Source organism: Acinonyx jubatus, chromosome A3, assembly GCF_027475565.1.
Source record: "Acinonyx jubatus isolate Ajub_Pintada_27869175 chromosome A3, VMU_Ajub_asm_v1.0, whole genome shotgun sequence".
NCBI classification, from domain to species: Eukaryota; Metazoa; Chordata; class Mammalia; order Carnivora; family Felidae; genus Acinonyx; species Acinonyx jubatus.
In genome coordinates this window covers 31,566,652-31,583,806 of record NC_069388.1, presented here as the reverse complement: position 1 = coordinate 31,583,806, position 17,155 = coordinate 31,566,652, and the positions used below count along the sequence as shown (strand labels likewise).

The 17,155-nt window shown below is 51.8% G+C and overlaps 1 protein-coding gene across 1 annotated transcript; it reads left to right on the top strand.

The window, feature by feature from the left end:
- The first annotated feature begins 4,018 nt into the window (after positions 1-4,018).
- Positions 4,019-14,766, top strand: LRRN4 (leucine rich repeat neuronal 4). The gene is made up of 5 exons (XM_027069597.2): positions 4,019-4,271; positions 5,517-6,159; positions 7,250-7,454; positions 11,226-11,363; positions 12,932-14,766. The coding sequence occupies exons 2-5, from the start codon at positions 5,526-5,528 to the stop codon at positions 14,160-14,162; spliced, it is 2,208 nt and encodes a 735-aa protein (XP_026925398.2). The 5' UTR covers positions 4,019-4,271; positions 5,517-5,525; the 3' UTR covers positions 14,163-14,766.
- The last annotated feature ends 2,389 nt before the right edge of the window (positions 14,767-17,155 follow it).

Genomic DNA, 17,155 nt, shown 5'->3' with positions numbered 1-17,155 from the left:
CCACCACCTGAAGGCCCCTTTCCTGCATTCCATTCCGTGAGAGCTGGCTGCTGGAGACCTGACAACCTGGTACCATCTCCTCCCTCAGACACTCCCCCATTCCTCCAGCTTATCTCTATCAGAGAAGAATGCAGCCTTCAAGCTAGTACATTCCGGCTCCAGCGCTTACAGGAAGAACCCTCAGCAGAACTGTCTGGCATCTGGAAAGCAGGGCAGAGGCAGCTGGCTGAACAGTCACCTGCCACCTAGGCCGGCATCCCAGGCTGCTACAGCTGTGAACAGAGCTGGACATGACTCCTGGGGAAGCACCAATTCTGGATCTCTGGGGCAACCTATATTAGGGGTATTCATTTCTGGAGTTCTGGGGATAGGTTGGAGAGAACAGGGGTAAGAACCCCCAGAAATTCTGCCCAGCGACCTGATGCTCATCAGATGTGTTCAATTGGTCAGACCAACGGGGAAAGACCCTGCTAATGCCAGGGCAGGTGAAACCCGATCGACTATGCAGATGGCTATGCAGATGAGCCCAGAATAGAATAGGGAGAATGAGGTCACCCTTCCTTCTCACTAGATTGCTAGGATTCACCTCTGTGACCTCAGATAAGCCAATTTCCCTCTCTAGGGCCATTTTCTCCCTCTAAAGTGGACAGGGGAGGGTAGAACCAGACACGTTGTAATGTCACTCTTAAGGCCAAGAATCCACAAGTCTGATTTTGATCTAAATCCAGAAAAGGAGTGTGGCCAAATGTATAATTAATTGCTGGCTCATTTTTTTTCTTCTGCAGGCTTTGGTTTTATTAACACTCTGACCTTGCGATCTTCTTCCATGTGATCTTTCCCCAAAAAATCCATGAGAGTGTCAGGAGTCTGAGTTGGAAATTTCTTTGTGACCCAATTCTCTCCTTCCACTTCCACCCCCACCCACCATACCCCTTGTCAACCCTCACCTGAGCTCTTTCAATGCTGGGATGCTGGCGGGCCTGGGAATTCTATGTTTACTGTTTTGAGTCCTGCCCCATCCACTCCTGGCACTGTGGAGGACACCGTGACTCGCCACATACTCTTCCCATTCATTTAGCGAACATTTCTCCGGAGTGCCAGGTTCCACACCGGGCACCAGGACTACTGAGAACAACAACGTGGCGCAGTTCTCAGGAAGTTTTAATCCATATATTAGAGAGATGCCATGTCAGGGAGCTTAGGTGGCTCAGTCGGTTTAGCGTCTGATTCTTGATTTCAGCTCGGGTCACGATCTCATGGTTTGTGAGTTCGAGCCCCATGCTGGGCTCTGCGCTGACCGCACGGAGCCTGCTTGGGATTCTCTCTCTTTTCCTCTCTCTGCCCCTCCCCTACTTGCCCACTCCCTCTCTCAAAATAAATAAATAAAATATTTTAGAACGATGCCATGTCAATCCACCTGATGGCAGTTGGCCTAGGTCAGAGAGAACACCAAGAAGGGCCTGCCTGGGCAAAATCTTGAAGGGTGCTATAGCTGAGGCTTTTGGTGCCCACTCCTAGCCCACTCAATCCATGCTCAGGACAAGCCAGGCATGTCAGGGAGTTGAAGCCCCAAGAAGAACCCTCAAGCCAACAAGAAACAGAAGCTGGCAGGTAAATGCCCCAATTCCTCTCCCACTTGATCCTGATCAAGTATGCTCAAACCCAATGGGATTGAGTGATCAGCTCATTAAGGCACCTGTAGTGGCTTACTTTCCCTAACTCATTTCCTATTCCCTATCCATGCTCCTTGGGGCCACCAACCCCAATAAACTACCTGCTCCGAAGTCCTTATCTCAAGGTCAGCTCTTGAAAGACCTCAGAGTAGATATGGAAAAGTAAGCTTAAATGGAAAGCCAGGTGGTCAAGGGGGAGAGCACCTAGGCAGAGGAAGCCACTTGGGTAAAGTGATGGAGGTCAGGACATGGCATGGGATTTGGAAGACACAAACGTATTGTCTCCAGGACTCTGTTGTGGGACCTTAGCATCCTTGTCCAGACGGGACAAACACTTCAGTCATCTTTTCCTGACCTCCCAAAGGGGCTGGAAGAGAAGGGGCTGAAAAAGATGGCCAGGGCCTTCCTGAGAGGTGCCCAGTGGCCCTGCCCAGGTATCTGCCTCAGTCCTGCGCCCTCAGGGGTACAAGAGGTTTCTTCTGAAAATGAGCTGCTCAACTAGGAAAAGGAATTTCCCAACTGTCCTGGCTGCTTGCATAATTTGGGTCTATCTAAATATTTGGAAAAGGTTCTCTTGTGCTTACAGGGAGTATTACAGTGTCAAATGTTGAGGCCTATGGAAGGCAGCATGAAGGAGTGGTTAAGCCAGAGAGACTAGCTAGTCTAGGCAGCCCCTGTGAACCTGTTTCCTTATCTGTACCATGGGAATAATAGTACCTGGTGAGGATTCAATGAGATCATGCATATGGCATTAGGCTCTGACTGTAACAGATGCTCAATTTTTAAAAGATGGTGTGGTGACAAGCAGAGTGCACCCACTGGGGCAAGGCCAACCAGCCACCAGGAAGCAAGCTCTGCCATGAAGCGTCTGCCACCAGACTCTCCAGCTCAAAGCTCAACTGGGCAGCCCACAAGGGGCGTGGGCCAGAGCAAACCAGATGGCCAAGCTCAGACATTGGGTCAGCCTGTCCAGGCCAGGACTTTGCCACCATGGATGAGGTAGCCAGCAAGCAGCAGGGACAAGAAGTTGGCTCAGAAGGCCTGGGGCTCTGGGCAAGTGCAGGGCAATGCCTCAGTGGGCTTACTCAGCCCTGGTCTCTCCAGACCCCTTACCCCACTGGAGTACAGAGGAGCACCCAACATTCACTGGGATCTTCTTTTATAGGCCTCCATGGCAGTGGGGGGGACCACTGCTTTCCTCATCAGGGTCCCTGTTTCAATAGATTTGGCCCCTCACATCTGGGGAGACCAGCCTGCACTCCCTAAACCCCTGCCAGCCTGTAGGGTAGACCTGGCTGGTTTAACTCTGAGAGAAGGTTGGAAGGGAGGGGCACTGGAGCCTAGTCTCTGGCTCCCTGGACAGTGACTGCACTGCCCCAGACAGGGTTGTACAGAACAGGCCTCTCCCTGCCCCCCACCTGGGCCAGACGAAAGAATGCTTCCGAGCAGCAAGCCCCAGACTGGCACTTCGGCTGGTATTTTGAGGCTGTGAGTAGAGAAGGCCTCAAAGGAGATCCCAGGGGACTTGCAATTATCCAATTAACACAATATGCCAGTCTCGAGGTGTCCTGGAGTTCCTCAGGGCTACTCAGATAAGGACTGACAGGGGGACAGATCCATGAAGTTCTGGTCCTTGTCTGTGTGCACAATGCTGGGGATGATTAACCCCGGGCCTGGGAGCGGTGGCAGGAAGGGGATGAGGGTGGGGGGTGAAGATCAAAGGCTCTCAGATAAAATGGCCAGTCTTGGAACTCTGGAGAAGAAAGGCTCTGCTCTAAACGAAGCATTTTTAGCATCGTCACAGCTTCAGCATCAACCACTTCAGTCCTAAGGCAGAAATGTTCTTTCTGCATTTCTGCCCTCTTTATTTATCTTCACAAGATGGAGAGACAAACATCCATGATGTCACCGAACTGGGTCCTAGAGAAACCAACCCCAGCGTTCTTGGGGACTCCTGGATCTGGCTCGAGCCTGCCCCTGCTCCCCAGGCTCCTCTGAGGACCTCTTCTCCTGCCACTTTGTCCTCTGAAGCTCTGCAAGCTTTCCTACGGACTGGGGTGCCTTCCTCCTTGGGAAGAGGGCTTCCCCCTCATTCCAGCTGATCATTCAGCCTCCCACCATCCCAGGAGTGGGAACTACCTGGCAGGAGGATCAGATTCCTGGGAGGTGACTGTGCTGCCTCTGCATCACTGCACCCTTGAGCCCTCAGCACTCCCTTCAGCCAAGGAGAGCTGACTCCCTCCCTTTGTCAGGCCCCCAAAAGGCAGTGTCAGGAGAGGTGAAGATGGGGGAGGGCAGGGAGGAGGTGCCAGGCCTAAAAAAGAGCAGGTTCAGGCCCAGTGGGGGAGGAGGGAGACAGGCAGTGAAAGCGTGGGCTAAGAACCATACTGTCTTGGTGGGGAGGGAGGGGCTGCAGGGACTGGAGTATCTCAGGCCCTTGTAGTGGGTGGGGCCGGGAGCAGGGGCACCTGGGAAACAGGCCTCCCTCTGGAATTCACAGTTTAGCGGCTAAGTCACTGACCCCTGGAATCTGCAAGACAAGATAGAGGACTGCAAAGGGGCATCCGGGGGTGCTACACTCCTAAAGGACAGCTTAGGGTGAGTATGACACATTGCCGGATGGGTGGACTCCTGGCCTCAGTTTTCAGGATCCTTCTCATTGCCTTGACCCCCAACTAGCAGGAGGGAAGCCCTTCCCCTGTAGCCTGGCTGCTCTGAAACCTGGTGGCCAGCAGAGACAGCAGGGTAGAGGAAGTGGGGCTATATGAAGCAGTGACCTCAAGGCCAAGCCTGGTTAGAAGTAACTTTGCCGCTCCCAAACCAGCCCACGGCCACATGATCTACCCCTACCTGATCTCCCAGCTGCTCTGAGAAATTCTGGGTACTCTAGAAACTCCACACCTAGGAGCCTTCAGCCATCCCTCCAGAGCAAGGCTGACCTCAGGGGCCCTAGCTTTCTCTGGGACCAGCATGAGACCGGGAAATCTTGACTCCACGTTCTTAACCCTCACAGCTTTCTGGGGGCTCTTTTTTTTCCCAAAGCGAACCTCTCAGGAAAGAGCCCTCTCAACAGAAAGTTCTGCCTTCAGAACTTGCTTTAAAATAAGGGGTGCCTGGGTGGCTCGGTCGGTTAGGCATCCAACTTTGGCTCAGGTCATGATCTTGAGGCCTGTGAGTCTGAGCCCCGAGTTGGACTCTGTGCTGACAGCCCGGAGCCTGCTTCGGATTCTGTCTCCCTGTCTCTTTGCTCCTCCCCTGTTCATGCTCTGTCTCTCCCTCTCTCTCAAAAATAAATAAACATTAAAAAATTTACAATAAAACATGACCTGCAAACCAGATCACATGCAAAACAGACTGACCTGTGGCTGGGCAGTTCTCAGGGGGAAAATTGAGGCAACTGAGTTTCCCTGGAATTGATAAAATCTTCCAGAAGTTCCATGTTTCTATTCCAATAGGGCTTATCCTGACGGGAGTCATGCACTGGCTCATTATTAATAGATGTTTCTGGAGCAGCATCTGTGGACCTGGGGAAAGTTTACAGTAATAAAGAGCACAGTCTCTTCCCTCCAGAAGCTCATGCAATGGGGACAAGGAAGGAGGTTACTTGAAAGTTCAAGGCCAGAGGGGACAGATGAAGGAGGCCTTCTGCAAGCGGTCACCTGTGGATGCTGAGCCACAAGGGAATTAGGGGGAAAGGCATCGCTGGGAGCAGGAACGTCAGGTGTCACAGGAGCGTCCCCCGCCCTTCAGGGTACATCCAGGGCCTGTGCTTCTCCTCAGAGCCCGAGGGTAGCGGGGGACGTTTGCTGGCTTTAAGGGGCTGTCCCGCTCTTCTCTCCCCAGCCACGCACCATGTGGTGGTTCCTGCTGCCGCTGCTGCTGCGCCCCAGCTGGGCAGGGCCTCCCCAGGAGAGGGCCCCTCTTTTCCGGCTGACTCAGCAGGGCCCCTGGGAGAGCGGGGCCAGCAACGCCACGGTCTCCCCCTGCGAGGGGCTGCCCGTCGCGGGAGCCACGACGTTGACCCTCGCCAACAGCAGCCTGGAGCGCCTGCCCGACTGTCTGCCGCCCACGCTGCGCAGCCTCGACGGCAGCCACAACCTGCTGCGCTCCCTGAGCGCGGCCGAGCTCGGCCACCTGCCGCAGCTGCAGGTGCTGACGCTGCGCCACAACCGCATGGCGGCGCTGCGCTGGGGCCCCGGGGGGCCGGCGGGGCTGCACACGCTGGACCTCAGCTACAACCGGCTGGCCGCGCTGCCGCCCTGCGCCGGGCCCGCTCTGCCCGGCCTCCGCTCGCTGGCGCTCGCCGGGAACCCGCTGCGGGAGCTGCAGCCCGGGGCCTTCGCCTGCCTCCCCGCGCTGCGCCTCCTCAACCTCTCCTGCACCGAGCTCGGCCGCGACCCCGGGGCGGGCATCGCAGACGCGGCCTTCGCGGGGGCGGGCGGCGCGCTCGAGGTCCTGGACCTCAGCGGCACGTCCCTGGAGCAGGGTGAGTCCGGGCCGCGCCGGGAGTTGGGAGCCGGGCTAGGCATGCCCTCCGGGGCAAGGCCGTGAACTTCCTCTAGGGGTGGCTACCGGGCGCCCTGTGCCGGGGTGGGCCAGGACGGCTGGAAACTAACCCCACCTCGACTTCCAAAGCCCAGCGGGCCCTGTTCGAAGGGCCACAGTGGGGTCAACTTCCGGAGGCCCAGGAGGTGGGAATTATTATTATCTAACATAGGGAGTTAACTCCTGGAAGCCCAAGAGGTGGGGACTGTTATTATCTATCTCTGCTTCACAAAGCGGGGGAAGGGCATGGACGGGAAGGCGACGACTGGCCTGTGGTCTCACAGCTCGTGCTAACCCAAAGCAACAGATGTCCTGAGGGTGAATTCATTGGTCTTCCTACTTGGTTGACTCGAATTGTTCTGTGAATTCTGTGAACGTTGGGTCTTTCAAACAAGACACAGGAGGGAGGTGAGAATACCAGCTCCCCTGTACTTGGCCATGTTCTGACTCTAATTCACAAGGTTGGTTTTATTTTTAAAAAAAAACACTTCATGTGTCTGTAATCACCTGTTCCACCACAGACAGAAAAAAGAGCGAGAATGGGAAGCAGGGGAAGTGGTATGGTCTCCATTTGTTAAGAGAGCCACGAAGCTAGGTTCTGGGCCCTCATCCAGCCTTGCTCCTCCTCTCCTACTTCCTCACCTCTCTCAAAAATGTCTCCAGTCCTTGTAGCCATCAGAGTGAACAAGAGGGTGTTTAACAAGAGGGTGGGGCAGCAGAGGCCTTGGAGACAGTGTCCTGGGTTCAAGTCCTGGTTCTGCTCCCACCCAGCTGTGTGGCCCTGGGCCTGTCATTCTCCTCTCTTACCTTGGCTGCCCCGGGGCGGGCAGGCAGGCAGGAAGGACAGACAGGCGGTCTCTGAGGGCTCTTCCAGCTGAAATGGCTATGCTTCTAGATTCCCAAAGCTGTTAACTGTGCCCATGCTCAGCAATGATCTTCATGACTCACTTTGTCCCTCTTTGTTTCCTTAATGCTGGGCTAGCCTCTTGATGTCTTCCTGGGTAGTGGGCAGTTCCCCCTCTGTGTTTCAGTTCAGTCCGGGTGGATCAGAGACCTGAGAAAGCTCAGGTCTCTCCACCTGAGGAAGATGCCCAGGCTGAGAACCCTGGAGGGGGACATTTTCAAGATGACCCCTGACTTGCAGCAGCTGGATTGTCAAGACTCTTCAGCACTTACCTTTGTCCACACACACATCTTCGAAGACACTCCTCGCCTACAGGTCCTTGTATTCCAGAAGTAAGTGTTTCTTTCTTTCTTTTTTTTAATGTTTATTTTTTGAGAAAGAGAGACAGACAGAGAGCAAGCAACGGAGGGGCGGGGGGACAGAAGATCCAAAGCAGGCTCTGTGCTGACGGCAGAGGGCCTGATGCGGGGCTTGAACTTGCAAACCATGAGATCATGCCTGGAGCCGAAGTCGGACGCTTAATGAACCGAGCCACCCAGGCGCCCCGAAGTAAGTGTTCCTAAGACCCATCTGAATCACATAACTGATTTCTGCCACTGCGCTAAGTTGAACACGTGTAACCATTTTATAGAACTAACCAGACCTTGATTCTTCTCCCTCTGCTCCTTCCCGTCCTCTCGGGGCTTCTGTTCTTCCTCATCCTTTGGGTGATATCGTGGTCAGGTACCAGATAGTGCATCAGCCTAATAACCATGGAACTCAGTCTTCTCCAGAGTAATACTAAAACTCCAAAGTCTCATGTATGTAAACTTCCCTTTAAGCCCAGGATGAGAAACTTGTAGCGGAAACAGGGGATGAGGCATCAGGTTCTTTTCTATCTATGGATCCACCTGCTTCCCCAGGTGTTTATTTCAGCCTTCCAAGGTTTGAACGGGCCAAGGAGGAAAGGTGAAAGGCTAGAAGGGTCCTTCTTGCAGTTGGGACCCCAGGTCAGTGCTTTCAGGCCTACTTATCTGAAGTATCACTACATTCACCCTCCTTCTCAACAGGAAGGTGACTTCAACAGGAAGGGCAGTGTCACTTTGAAGATGACTCCAGGCTGCCTGCTTTCCTGAGGGCCCACATCTGGGCCCTGGGAAGCTGGCACCTTTGCCCTATCATCACTTCCAATGTAGCCACATCTCTCCTTTCTCTGCTAGCCCCAGCCACAGCTGGACTATTCACTCTGGGGCTTGTCATGACAGCAAAACAAATAGAACAGGCACACAGAGCTCTTAGCTCAGCGCCTGGCACAGGGCCCATGCTGTAACATTCGTGAAGATGATGGTGGCTGTGAAGAAGGTGATGGGAAGGATGGCAGTAACAGTGATGGTGGTGATGGTGATGATGTGGGTAATGATCGTGAATCGGTGATAGTGGATGGTAATTGTGATGATGATGGTGGTGGTGATGGTGGTGAGTGTAATGTCCTCTCTGGCTCAGACTCCTCTTCTGAGCTTCAGACTTGTGTCTAAGGTATGAGGTGTGGAGCCAAACTGCCCTGGCTCAAATCCTGACTCCATCCACTTTCACATACCCTGTCTCTTCCTACCCCCAGTTAAGAACACTGGCAGTTCAGCCAAGAGATTCTTCTTGGCTGAAGAAGCCAAGGGATCTGTCTAAATCATAATCTGATGGAGTCTCCTACCAAATGAAAACACTGCAGTGCTTTATGAAGGACAGGATTTAATTCCTTCTGGCTCATCCTAGGCCCCCCACTGCACCACCTGTGCTCCAACTGGGGGTGGGGAGGAGCCACTTGCTTTCTGGGTGCTCTCAAGCTTCAGAAGCTCATTAAATGCTATCTGACCTACTGGACCCTCTCTCCCCCTTTTCAGCCTGGCCTGCTCTTGGCTCTCCTTAGCTCACCCACAACCTCCCCCAGGAGGCCGTGATAAATCCTGAGTGATGTTTGGCTGCCCTGACATAGGGAGCACCCACTAGAGAGGGGATGGGCACCTTCCTGGCTGCTCTGCCAACCCAGCATGCCCAAAGCTCTCCACAGTCCCCTCTGACATGCAGGAGGGAGGGGCGGTATTTCAGCAAAGAGTGAAAAGAGAGAGCAAATGGAAACTTCTTTCACACTAGGGCTCTGTCAGTTCAGATGTAGAGACATACAGGCATGCACCAGGATGTGAGCCATCCCTCAGCATGTGGGTGGTAATTCAACTTGATTTTATCAAGTGCAAGTCACATTGGTGGCAGATATGACCACCAGAGAAGGAAAGGACACATTTTCCTTATCTGTAAAATGAGCAAAATATTATTACCTCGCTGAACTGTCCTAATGATGTCAACATGAGATAATGGATGTAAAGCACTGGGCAATGTTACCTGCTCAAAAATACGATAATCCTTTCCTCTCTCCCTTCAGGCAAAAAGAGCAATATTTCCTTCGTGTGCTGAAGTGCTAAGTAAACTCTCATTCTAAGATTTCTACTCTAGCTCTGTGAAATCTCCTAAAACAAGCACATGTATGTATATACTCACATGTGTGCATATATATGTATATACCCATATGTGTGCGTTGAATTTCAATATAAATAGCACACACATATGTCTGGTGTCCCACGGGAACAGCTGCCAGGTCCCCACCACCCCGGAGTGTTAGAGCAGACCTGGGGAGTGGGTCCTTCCTCCTCTAGTACATGAGTAGCCCCCTCAGAGCAGTTGGGGAAGGCACATGGTTCCCAGGCAGATGGAGGAAAGCCAGCCTTTGGTAAGAAGAAACCTGAAGGGAAAGTGCAGCTCCTGTTGCTCTAGATAAATTGTGACTGGGTATATGTAAAGGAGGCTAAGGGGCTTGGGGAGTTGAAAACGTTGAGGCCAAATGCTCTGTAAGACCCTAGGGAAGAAAGAACTGAGTGTTGGGAGGGGCCCTGCCATTGCTGGGTGTTCTAAACCCTTTGCAAAACGGCCCCAATAAATCCTCCCACCCTTGTAGACACACCCCTTCTCAATGTGACTTTGCAGCTCCCCCTGTCAAGAAGTGGAGTCTATTCTCCACCTCTAGAAGCTTGGCTTGGCCATGTGACCGGCTTAGGCAAGTGTGGCATTAGCAAAAGTGATGTGAGGTGAGACTTAAAAGCAGTTGCGGAGGATTGGAGCTTTCCCCTCTTCGATGGTGGGGACCCCTCCACCACCATATGCACTAGCCTGGGGCTAGCTAGCCTCCTGAATGATGAAGGGCGCATGAAGAGGGGCCCCAGCCTAGTGGAGGCTCCATGTATGTGAGGCCATCTTAGATCTTCCAGCCCTAGCTGAACTTGCCCAGACCACAAGAACCACAGAAGCATAAGAATAAATATTTGTTGTTTTAAGCTACTAAGTTTTGGGGAAATTCTGTACTCACAAGAGCTTCACTGATACACTTCAGTGAGGCGTGTTCCAAAGGACTGGTGTTGAGTGTCATCAGCTACAGTTCAACTGCAAGAGTATATATTCAAGAGTGTTCTCATTAATAAACAGTTTCTGTCACTTCTTGTGACTGGGTCTGGAATAACAATACCTTACTTTTGTGTGGAGATTTACACTTACAAACATTTTCGTTATCACAGACTCTTTTTTGATACAACAGTGGGCAAGAGAGTATTGTCTTCATTTGATATGAGGGGTGACAGCGACTGAATTGGGTTGGTATCTCCACTTTACAGATGACAAAAAATGAAGTCTAAGGTCATTAAGAGTTTTATCCAAAGTAGTATCACCTAAGCCCTAACAGGATGGTTTTGCCATGACACCACCATGGCTCTCTGGGGATAGTCTTGACTTGATTTTTAAAGCCTGACTTGGGGTGCCTCTTTTGGTTGAGCATCCGACTCTTGGTTTCAGCTCAGATCATGATCTCACGGTTCATGAGGTTGAGCCCCACGTTAGGGGGGCTGTGCTGATAACGTGGAATTTTCTGTCTCCCAATCTCTCTCTCTGCCCCTTACCTACTTGCGCTTTCTCTCTCTCTCTCTCTCTCTCTCTCTCTCTCTCTCTCTCTCAAAAATAAATAAATACATTTAAAATAAAATAAAATAAAATAAAGCCTGACTTAATGGATTTTTTGTGTATTTCAGCTGCAACTTGAGTTCCTTCCCTCCTTGGAGTCTGCATTCCTCCCAGGTCCTAACCATTAACCTCTTCGGCAACCCCCTCATTTGCAGCTGTGAATTGTCCTGGCTCCTGAAGGATGCAAAGAGGACTGTCCTAAGCAGGTAATACATTTACAAAGCAGATGACTGAGGGGTGAGCTGAAGTTCTCACAGCATTTGCCTTGCTCACCTTGGGCAGTATAGCAGTGTTGGGCAGGGTGGCCACCCCCAGAGAGTCACACGCAGGGCCCCCAAGGAGAACGGCCTTTTATTGCAGCCAGCCAGAGTAGCAGAGAGCATGGAGGAACAGACATGGTGGTTTTAATGGGCCAAGCCAGGAGGAGGGGGGCGCTCATCACTTCCACTCACATCTCAGTGGCCAGATGTCAGTCAGAGGCCACACCTATCACAAGGGAGGCTAGGAAATGTAGTCTAGTTGTATGCCCAGTAGGCGGGGGGGGGGGGGGGGGGGGGGGGGGGGAAGAATGGGCTAAGTGAACAGCTAGCTTGTCTCTGCCAAGGCAATCTTATCATTGCCCCATTTTACAGATGAGTGGGTTGGGGCCCAAAGAGAGGAAGTGCTCACTTAGGTTCATGCAGCTTCTGGGCAGAGGAGGCAGGATCTGTCTTCCTCGAAAACTGTGCTCTTAACCACCAGGCCCCTCTACTGAGTCCCTAAGATGTAGCCTGGTCTCCTGCATCATTCAGTCCAAGACCGATGGGCTCTTATGGGACAATGGAAAAAAAGAAGTCTTTCAGACTTCCCATTGGCTGTTGGCTACAAGAGCTGTTTTTACAGTGGGGAGCCATGCCCAGGCTGGCCACCAGGAGAGAACGGGGCGGGGCAGGGCTGTCATGGGACACTTCTGATCCTGAATACTCTCAAACCAGCTCCACTAGCTAAACTCTCCTTCTTGCAGCTCACTTTAGGAGACACCACAACCCCCCCCATCCTGTGTGTTTTTTTTCTCACGTCCCACGCAAACCCAGCTGTGAAACAGGGCTCAGTCTACCCCCATCCCCTTCGTGTTACCTCCAAAGATAAGTAGCTAGGCCCTTTGCAGTGAAGGGTCTCACTACAGTATTAATAAGGAGGTTGAAAAAAATGAAGACTGAGAAAGAAAGAAGAAAAAAAAAAGAGGTTGAGAGTGCAGCCTCTTCACAGCACTTACTACTATTGATTTTGGCTGCATGGCTTTAACCTCTCTGTGCCTCTATTTCTTCATCTGTAAAATGGGGATAATAACGTACCTCCTAAGGTTATACAGATTAAATTAGTTGATACAGTTAAGTGCTGACAGTAGTCACTAGCACATGGCAAGCACTCAGAAAACGTTGGCTAGTGTGAGTATTGTTACTGGTACTCAGCCAGGAAGCAGACAGGTGAGAACAAGATGGCAGACCACACTGGGAGAATCTGGACCACCATTCACAGTGCTGGCCCTGGGTGTTGGTTCTGCCACTTGCTGTCTTGGGCAGTCAGTTCCTCTTGCTGAGCTTGGGTTTCTTTCTCTGCCCAGTGGGAGTGTCTCCTCCACAGGTTGCCCTGAGGGTCAGTGAGTGAAGCAGGTAGAGTGTGTAGCATGTTGAGACAGTTTGAGGGGAGCAATTGTCTGCACCGAGGACTCAAAGCCCAGCACACAAGCGGCCCTGATGCCGAATACCCTCTAACTGGTTGGCCTCCCCTCTAGGGCAGCAGACACTGTGTGCACACCAGCGGCAGGATCCCAAGACACCTTCTCAGCCCCTCTTTCGCTGTCCTATCTGCCCAGTATGTGCCATTTGGACCAAAGCACTACCCTCCTGGATTCCAACTCGACCTACTCTGTTCCCGTCACCCACGCACTATCTACACAGAGTCCTGCCACCCCACAGAGCACAGCCCCCTTTACTCCACCTTTGGAAGTCAGACAGAGTGTCACCAAGACCCCCTCCCTCCCTGCGGATTCCTCCACAATGTCGCGCAGTGGCATCAGGACGGGGACCACCCCCTCCGCTGCCATCTCCCCAGCAGATTCCAGCAACTCTAGCGCTCTGCGCAGGGCTGCAAGCACAGCCGAGACAGAGCACGCCGCCAGGCTTGCCCATGAGTCTGGCATCCCAGCTGCCGCCACCCCATCCACCAGCAAACACCTTGGGCTCTTCCCTACCTCCTGGAACCCGGTGAGGATGCCCCAGCCCGACCACAGGCCACAGGCCACCCCGCAGGTGCCCCACCCGAGTCCTTCCGAGGACACGATTCCAATCTTGCTGTTGGACGACTCCAGTGAGGAGGAGGAGGAGGAAGGGGCGGGGAAGAAGGAGGAGGTGGGAGCGCCTCCCCAGGACGTCCCCTGTGATTACCAGCCCTGCAAGCACCTCCAGACCCCGTGCGCCGAGCTGCAGCGGCTCTCGCGGTGCCGGTGCCCCGGGCTCAGCGGGGAAGACACCGTCCCGGACCCCCCCACGCTGCAGGCGGTGACCGAGACCACGGACACGTCGGCGCTCGTGCGCTGGTGCGCCCCCAACTCGGTGGTGCGCGGCTACCAGATCCGCTACTCTCCCGAGGGCCGGCCGGGCAACCAGTCGGCGTCGGTGGTGGCGGACATCTATGCCACCGCCCGGCAGCACCCCCTGTACGGGCTCTCGCCGGGCACCACGTACCGCGTGTGCGTCCTGGCGGCCAACCGGGCGGGCCTGAGCCGGGCGCGGGCCTCGGGCTGGACGCGGGCGTGCGCCGCCTTCACCACCAAGCCCAGCTTCGTGCTCATCTTCGCGGGGCTGTGCGCCGCCTGCGCCCTGCTGCTCGTCGCCACCCTGCTGCTCTCCGCCTGTCTGTGCCGGCGGGCCCGGACGCCACACCCGCGGCGCTACGACACGCACCTGGTGGCCTACAAAAACCCAGCCTTTGAGCACGGGCTGAAGCTCCAGACCGTCAGTTAGCCCAGCGCCCCCTCCTCCAGTGGAACTCAGGCCGCCTAGGTGCAGAAGATACAGAGGGTCAAAGACGGCACCCCGTCAGCTCCGAAAGCCGCTCCTTCCTGTGAAGCCAGCGCTCCTTGGGCACACAGGGGGCTTGCCCCGCTGTTTCTCAGTCCAAGGAACCACCGCCTTCCCTTCCTCCTCCTCCCCTCTGTGCCCAGAAACGTGCACACCAGTCCACTCCCGATGCCCGTTGCCACCGGGCATCCTTGTGCGTTACTTGGGTCTTTCAGCAGTTAATGCCGCTTGTGTCCAGTCGAATAGATTGCGTATGGAAGTAGATGGAGATAAAAACTAGTTCACACGATTCAGGCTCTTTTGCCATATTGGAATGACATCCTCGAGTCCTTTCAGGAAAGGAAGTTCCCTTCATGGTCAAGCCCTGGCTAAGGCAGGTGTTATTCAAGGAATCAACTCCAGTGGAGTCTTCATCTGAGAACTGGGGATAAGGGAGAACTACTGGTTATGTTTCCCCGAGGCCTCCTGGGTTTATTAGTTGTGTTTCAGGATATGGCACAAAATGTGCTTTTGGCTTTGTCGTTAGAACTGCAGTCTGCTGGGAACACTTGTGAGACACGAGGAGAATCTGTGCTTTTTACTCATTGTTTACTGCATTTCACCTGAGACTAAGTAGAGGAACTATGGACTCCTTTTCTTAAGAAAGCATAATAAGGTCACTTTCAGGATTTTGTTTTTTAAGAGAGAAGAAATGAGCTTAGGAGAGAAACCTCTGGAGGCCTAGGTGGCTCGGTGGGTTAAAGGTCCGACTCTTGATCTCGGCTCAGGTCATGATCTCCCAAGTGGTGAGCTCTAGTTCCGGGGGGTGGGGGGGGGCTCTGTGCTGACAGAGCCTGCTTGGAATTCTCTCTCCCTCTCCCTCTGCCCCTACCTGACTCGTGCTCTCTCAAAATAAATAAATGAAAGAGAGAGAGAGAGAGAGAAACCTCAAGGCTCCAACTGGAAGCTAAAGCATTTTGCTCTCAGTTGCATCAAATGTTGCCTTTATGATTTGTATCTGAGTGTGCATGCAGTATCTCACTATACCCCTTTGCACTGGTATACAAACTTAGGGGAGAAAAGTGATTTTACAAAATTATAATGTGGGTCATATTTCTAGATATTAATTTTCTGCATTAGAATTTATTTTTACTTTTCTGTGATGACTGCAACAATTACCACAAACTGGATAGCTTTAAAACAACAGAAATCTATTCTTAACAGTTCAGGCCAGAAAACCATAACCAAGCTGTCAGCAGGATTGGTTTCTTCTGGAGGCTCTGAGAATTACTCCATGCCCCTCCTGGTTACTGGCAATCCTTGGTGATCCTTGGCTTGCAGATAAATCCAGTCTGCGCCTCCATTGTCTCATGGCATTCTCTGTGTCCAAATTTCCCACCTTAAATAAAAATTTCTCCCATCTTTATGGGGATATAATTGACATAACTGTGTGTAAGTTTACAGTGTACAAGGTGAAATGGCATACATATATATTGGGAAATGACTACAAAAAGTTTAGTGAACACATCCTTTACCTCACATGGTTACCTCTGTGTGTGGTAAGACCTCCTTTCTAAGCAATTTCAAGTATACATTATTAACTATAATCATCATGCTGCCTTCTGGGGATCATTAGATCTCCAGAATTTCCTCATCTTACAACTGGAAGTGTGTACCCTTTGACCACATTCACCCATTGTCCCCCACCCCTATGAAGCACCAGTATACTGCTGTTTCTAGGAGTTGTGTTTTTTTGTTTTTGTTTTTTTAGATTTTCATTTAAGTGAAATCATACAGAATTTGTCCTTCTCTGCCTTATTTCACTTGGTATAATGCCTTCAAGTTCCATCCATGTTGGTGCAAATGGCAGATTTCCATGTTTATGGTTGAATAATTTTCCTGTGTCTGTGTGTTTGTATATATATACATATATACACATGCATTTTATCCACTCATCCATTGACACTTGAATATAGTTTGAGAGAGACTGAAAAGGGGGTAAAAGGCAAAGGAGGGTAGGGAAGAGGGGGAGAGAGAGAGACAGAGACGGAGAGTCCCAAGAAGGCCCCATGCTGTCAGCCCAGAGCCCAACGCAGGGCTCAATCCCACAACCCTGGGATCATGACCTGAGCCAAAATCAAGAGTTGGATGCTCAACTGACTGAGCCACCCAGGCGCCCCCATGTCCTATGTCCTGACTATGGTAAATAATGCTGCAGTGAACATAGGGGTGCAGAGCTCTTCAAGAGGATATCATTTCCTTTGGATATATACCCAGAAGTCAAATTTCCTTCTTCTTATAAGGACACTAGGCATTGGATTAAGGCCCACCCAAATCCAGTATGACTTTACCCTAACACGATTACAGCTACAAAGACCCCTTTTCTAAATTAAGATCATACACACAGATACCAGGGGTTAGAACTTGAACATACCTTTAGAGGAGACACAATTCAACCCAAAACAGCATTTATTTCTACTATTAAAAAAAAAAAGTTTGATTTCCATGTGTCTTGTTTCCAAAATGTGCTGCAGCACAAAAACCATGCTGCTGCAACTCCATGTATCCAAGTTCAAGTTCGACCTGAATAGGTGTTTGAAGCTTTGAAAAGGCTTCCCAAAATTCTAAGGTGGAGCCTGAGTTTCATCACATATGTAACCAACAGAATTGGACGAAGCAATCTTTTAAGGTAGCTACCAGCTCCTGATTGAAAAATTGGAAAGCAAAAGCCAAAAATGTGACTAGCATAGTCTTCAGACATGTAATAATCTCAATGCCTTTTTTAGTTCCTATCAGGATTGAATCCATTATGTGGAGGCACCAAAATGAGTATCATTACTAACTCTGTACGCATGAGTATACACTCTAACGTGTCTGATACAATTCCAGTGTTTTGTCAACTAGCAGAATTTACATTTTGTTACAGCTCAATATCCAAAACCCTGAAGAAACATGTA

Bases quoted from the DNA above. Each gene is read 5' to 3' on its own strand.
- LRRN4 (XM_027069597.2), top strand. From the start codon at position 5,526: ATGTGGTGGTTCCTGCTGCCGCTGCTGCTGCGCCCCAGCTGGGCAGGG. The intron at 6,160-7,249 runs GTGAGTCCGGGC...TCTGTGTTTCAG, and splicing joins CGGCACGTCCCTGGAGCAGG to TTCAGTCCGGGTGGATCAGA. The intron at 7,455-11,225 runs GTAAGTGTTTCT...TGTGTATTTCAG, and splicing joins CAGGTCCTTGTATTCCAGAA to CTGCAACTTGAGTTCCTTCC.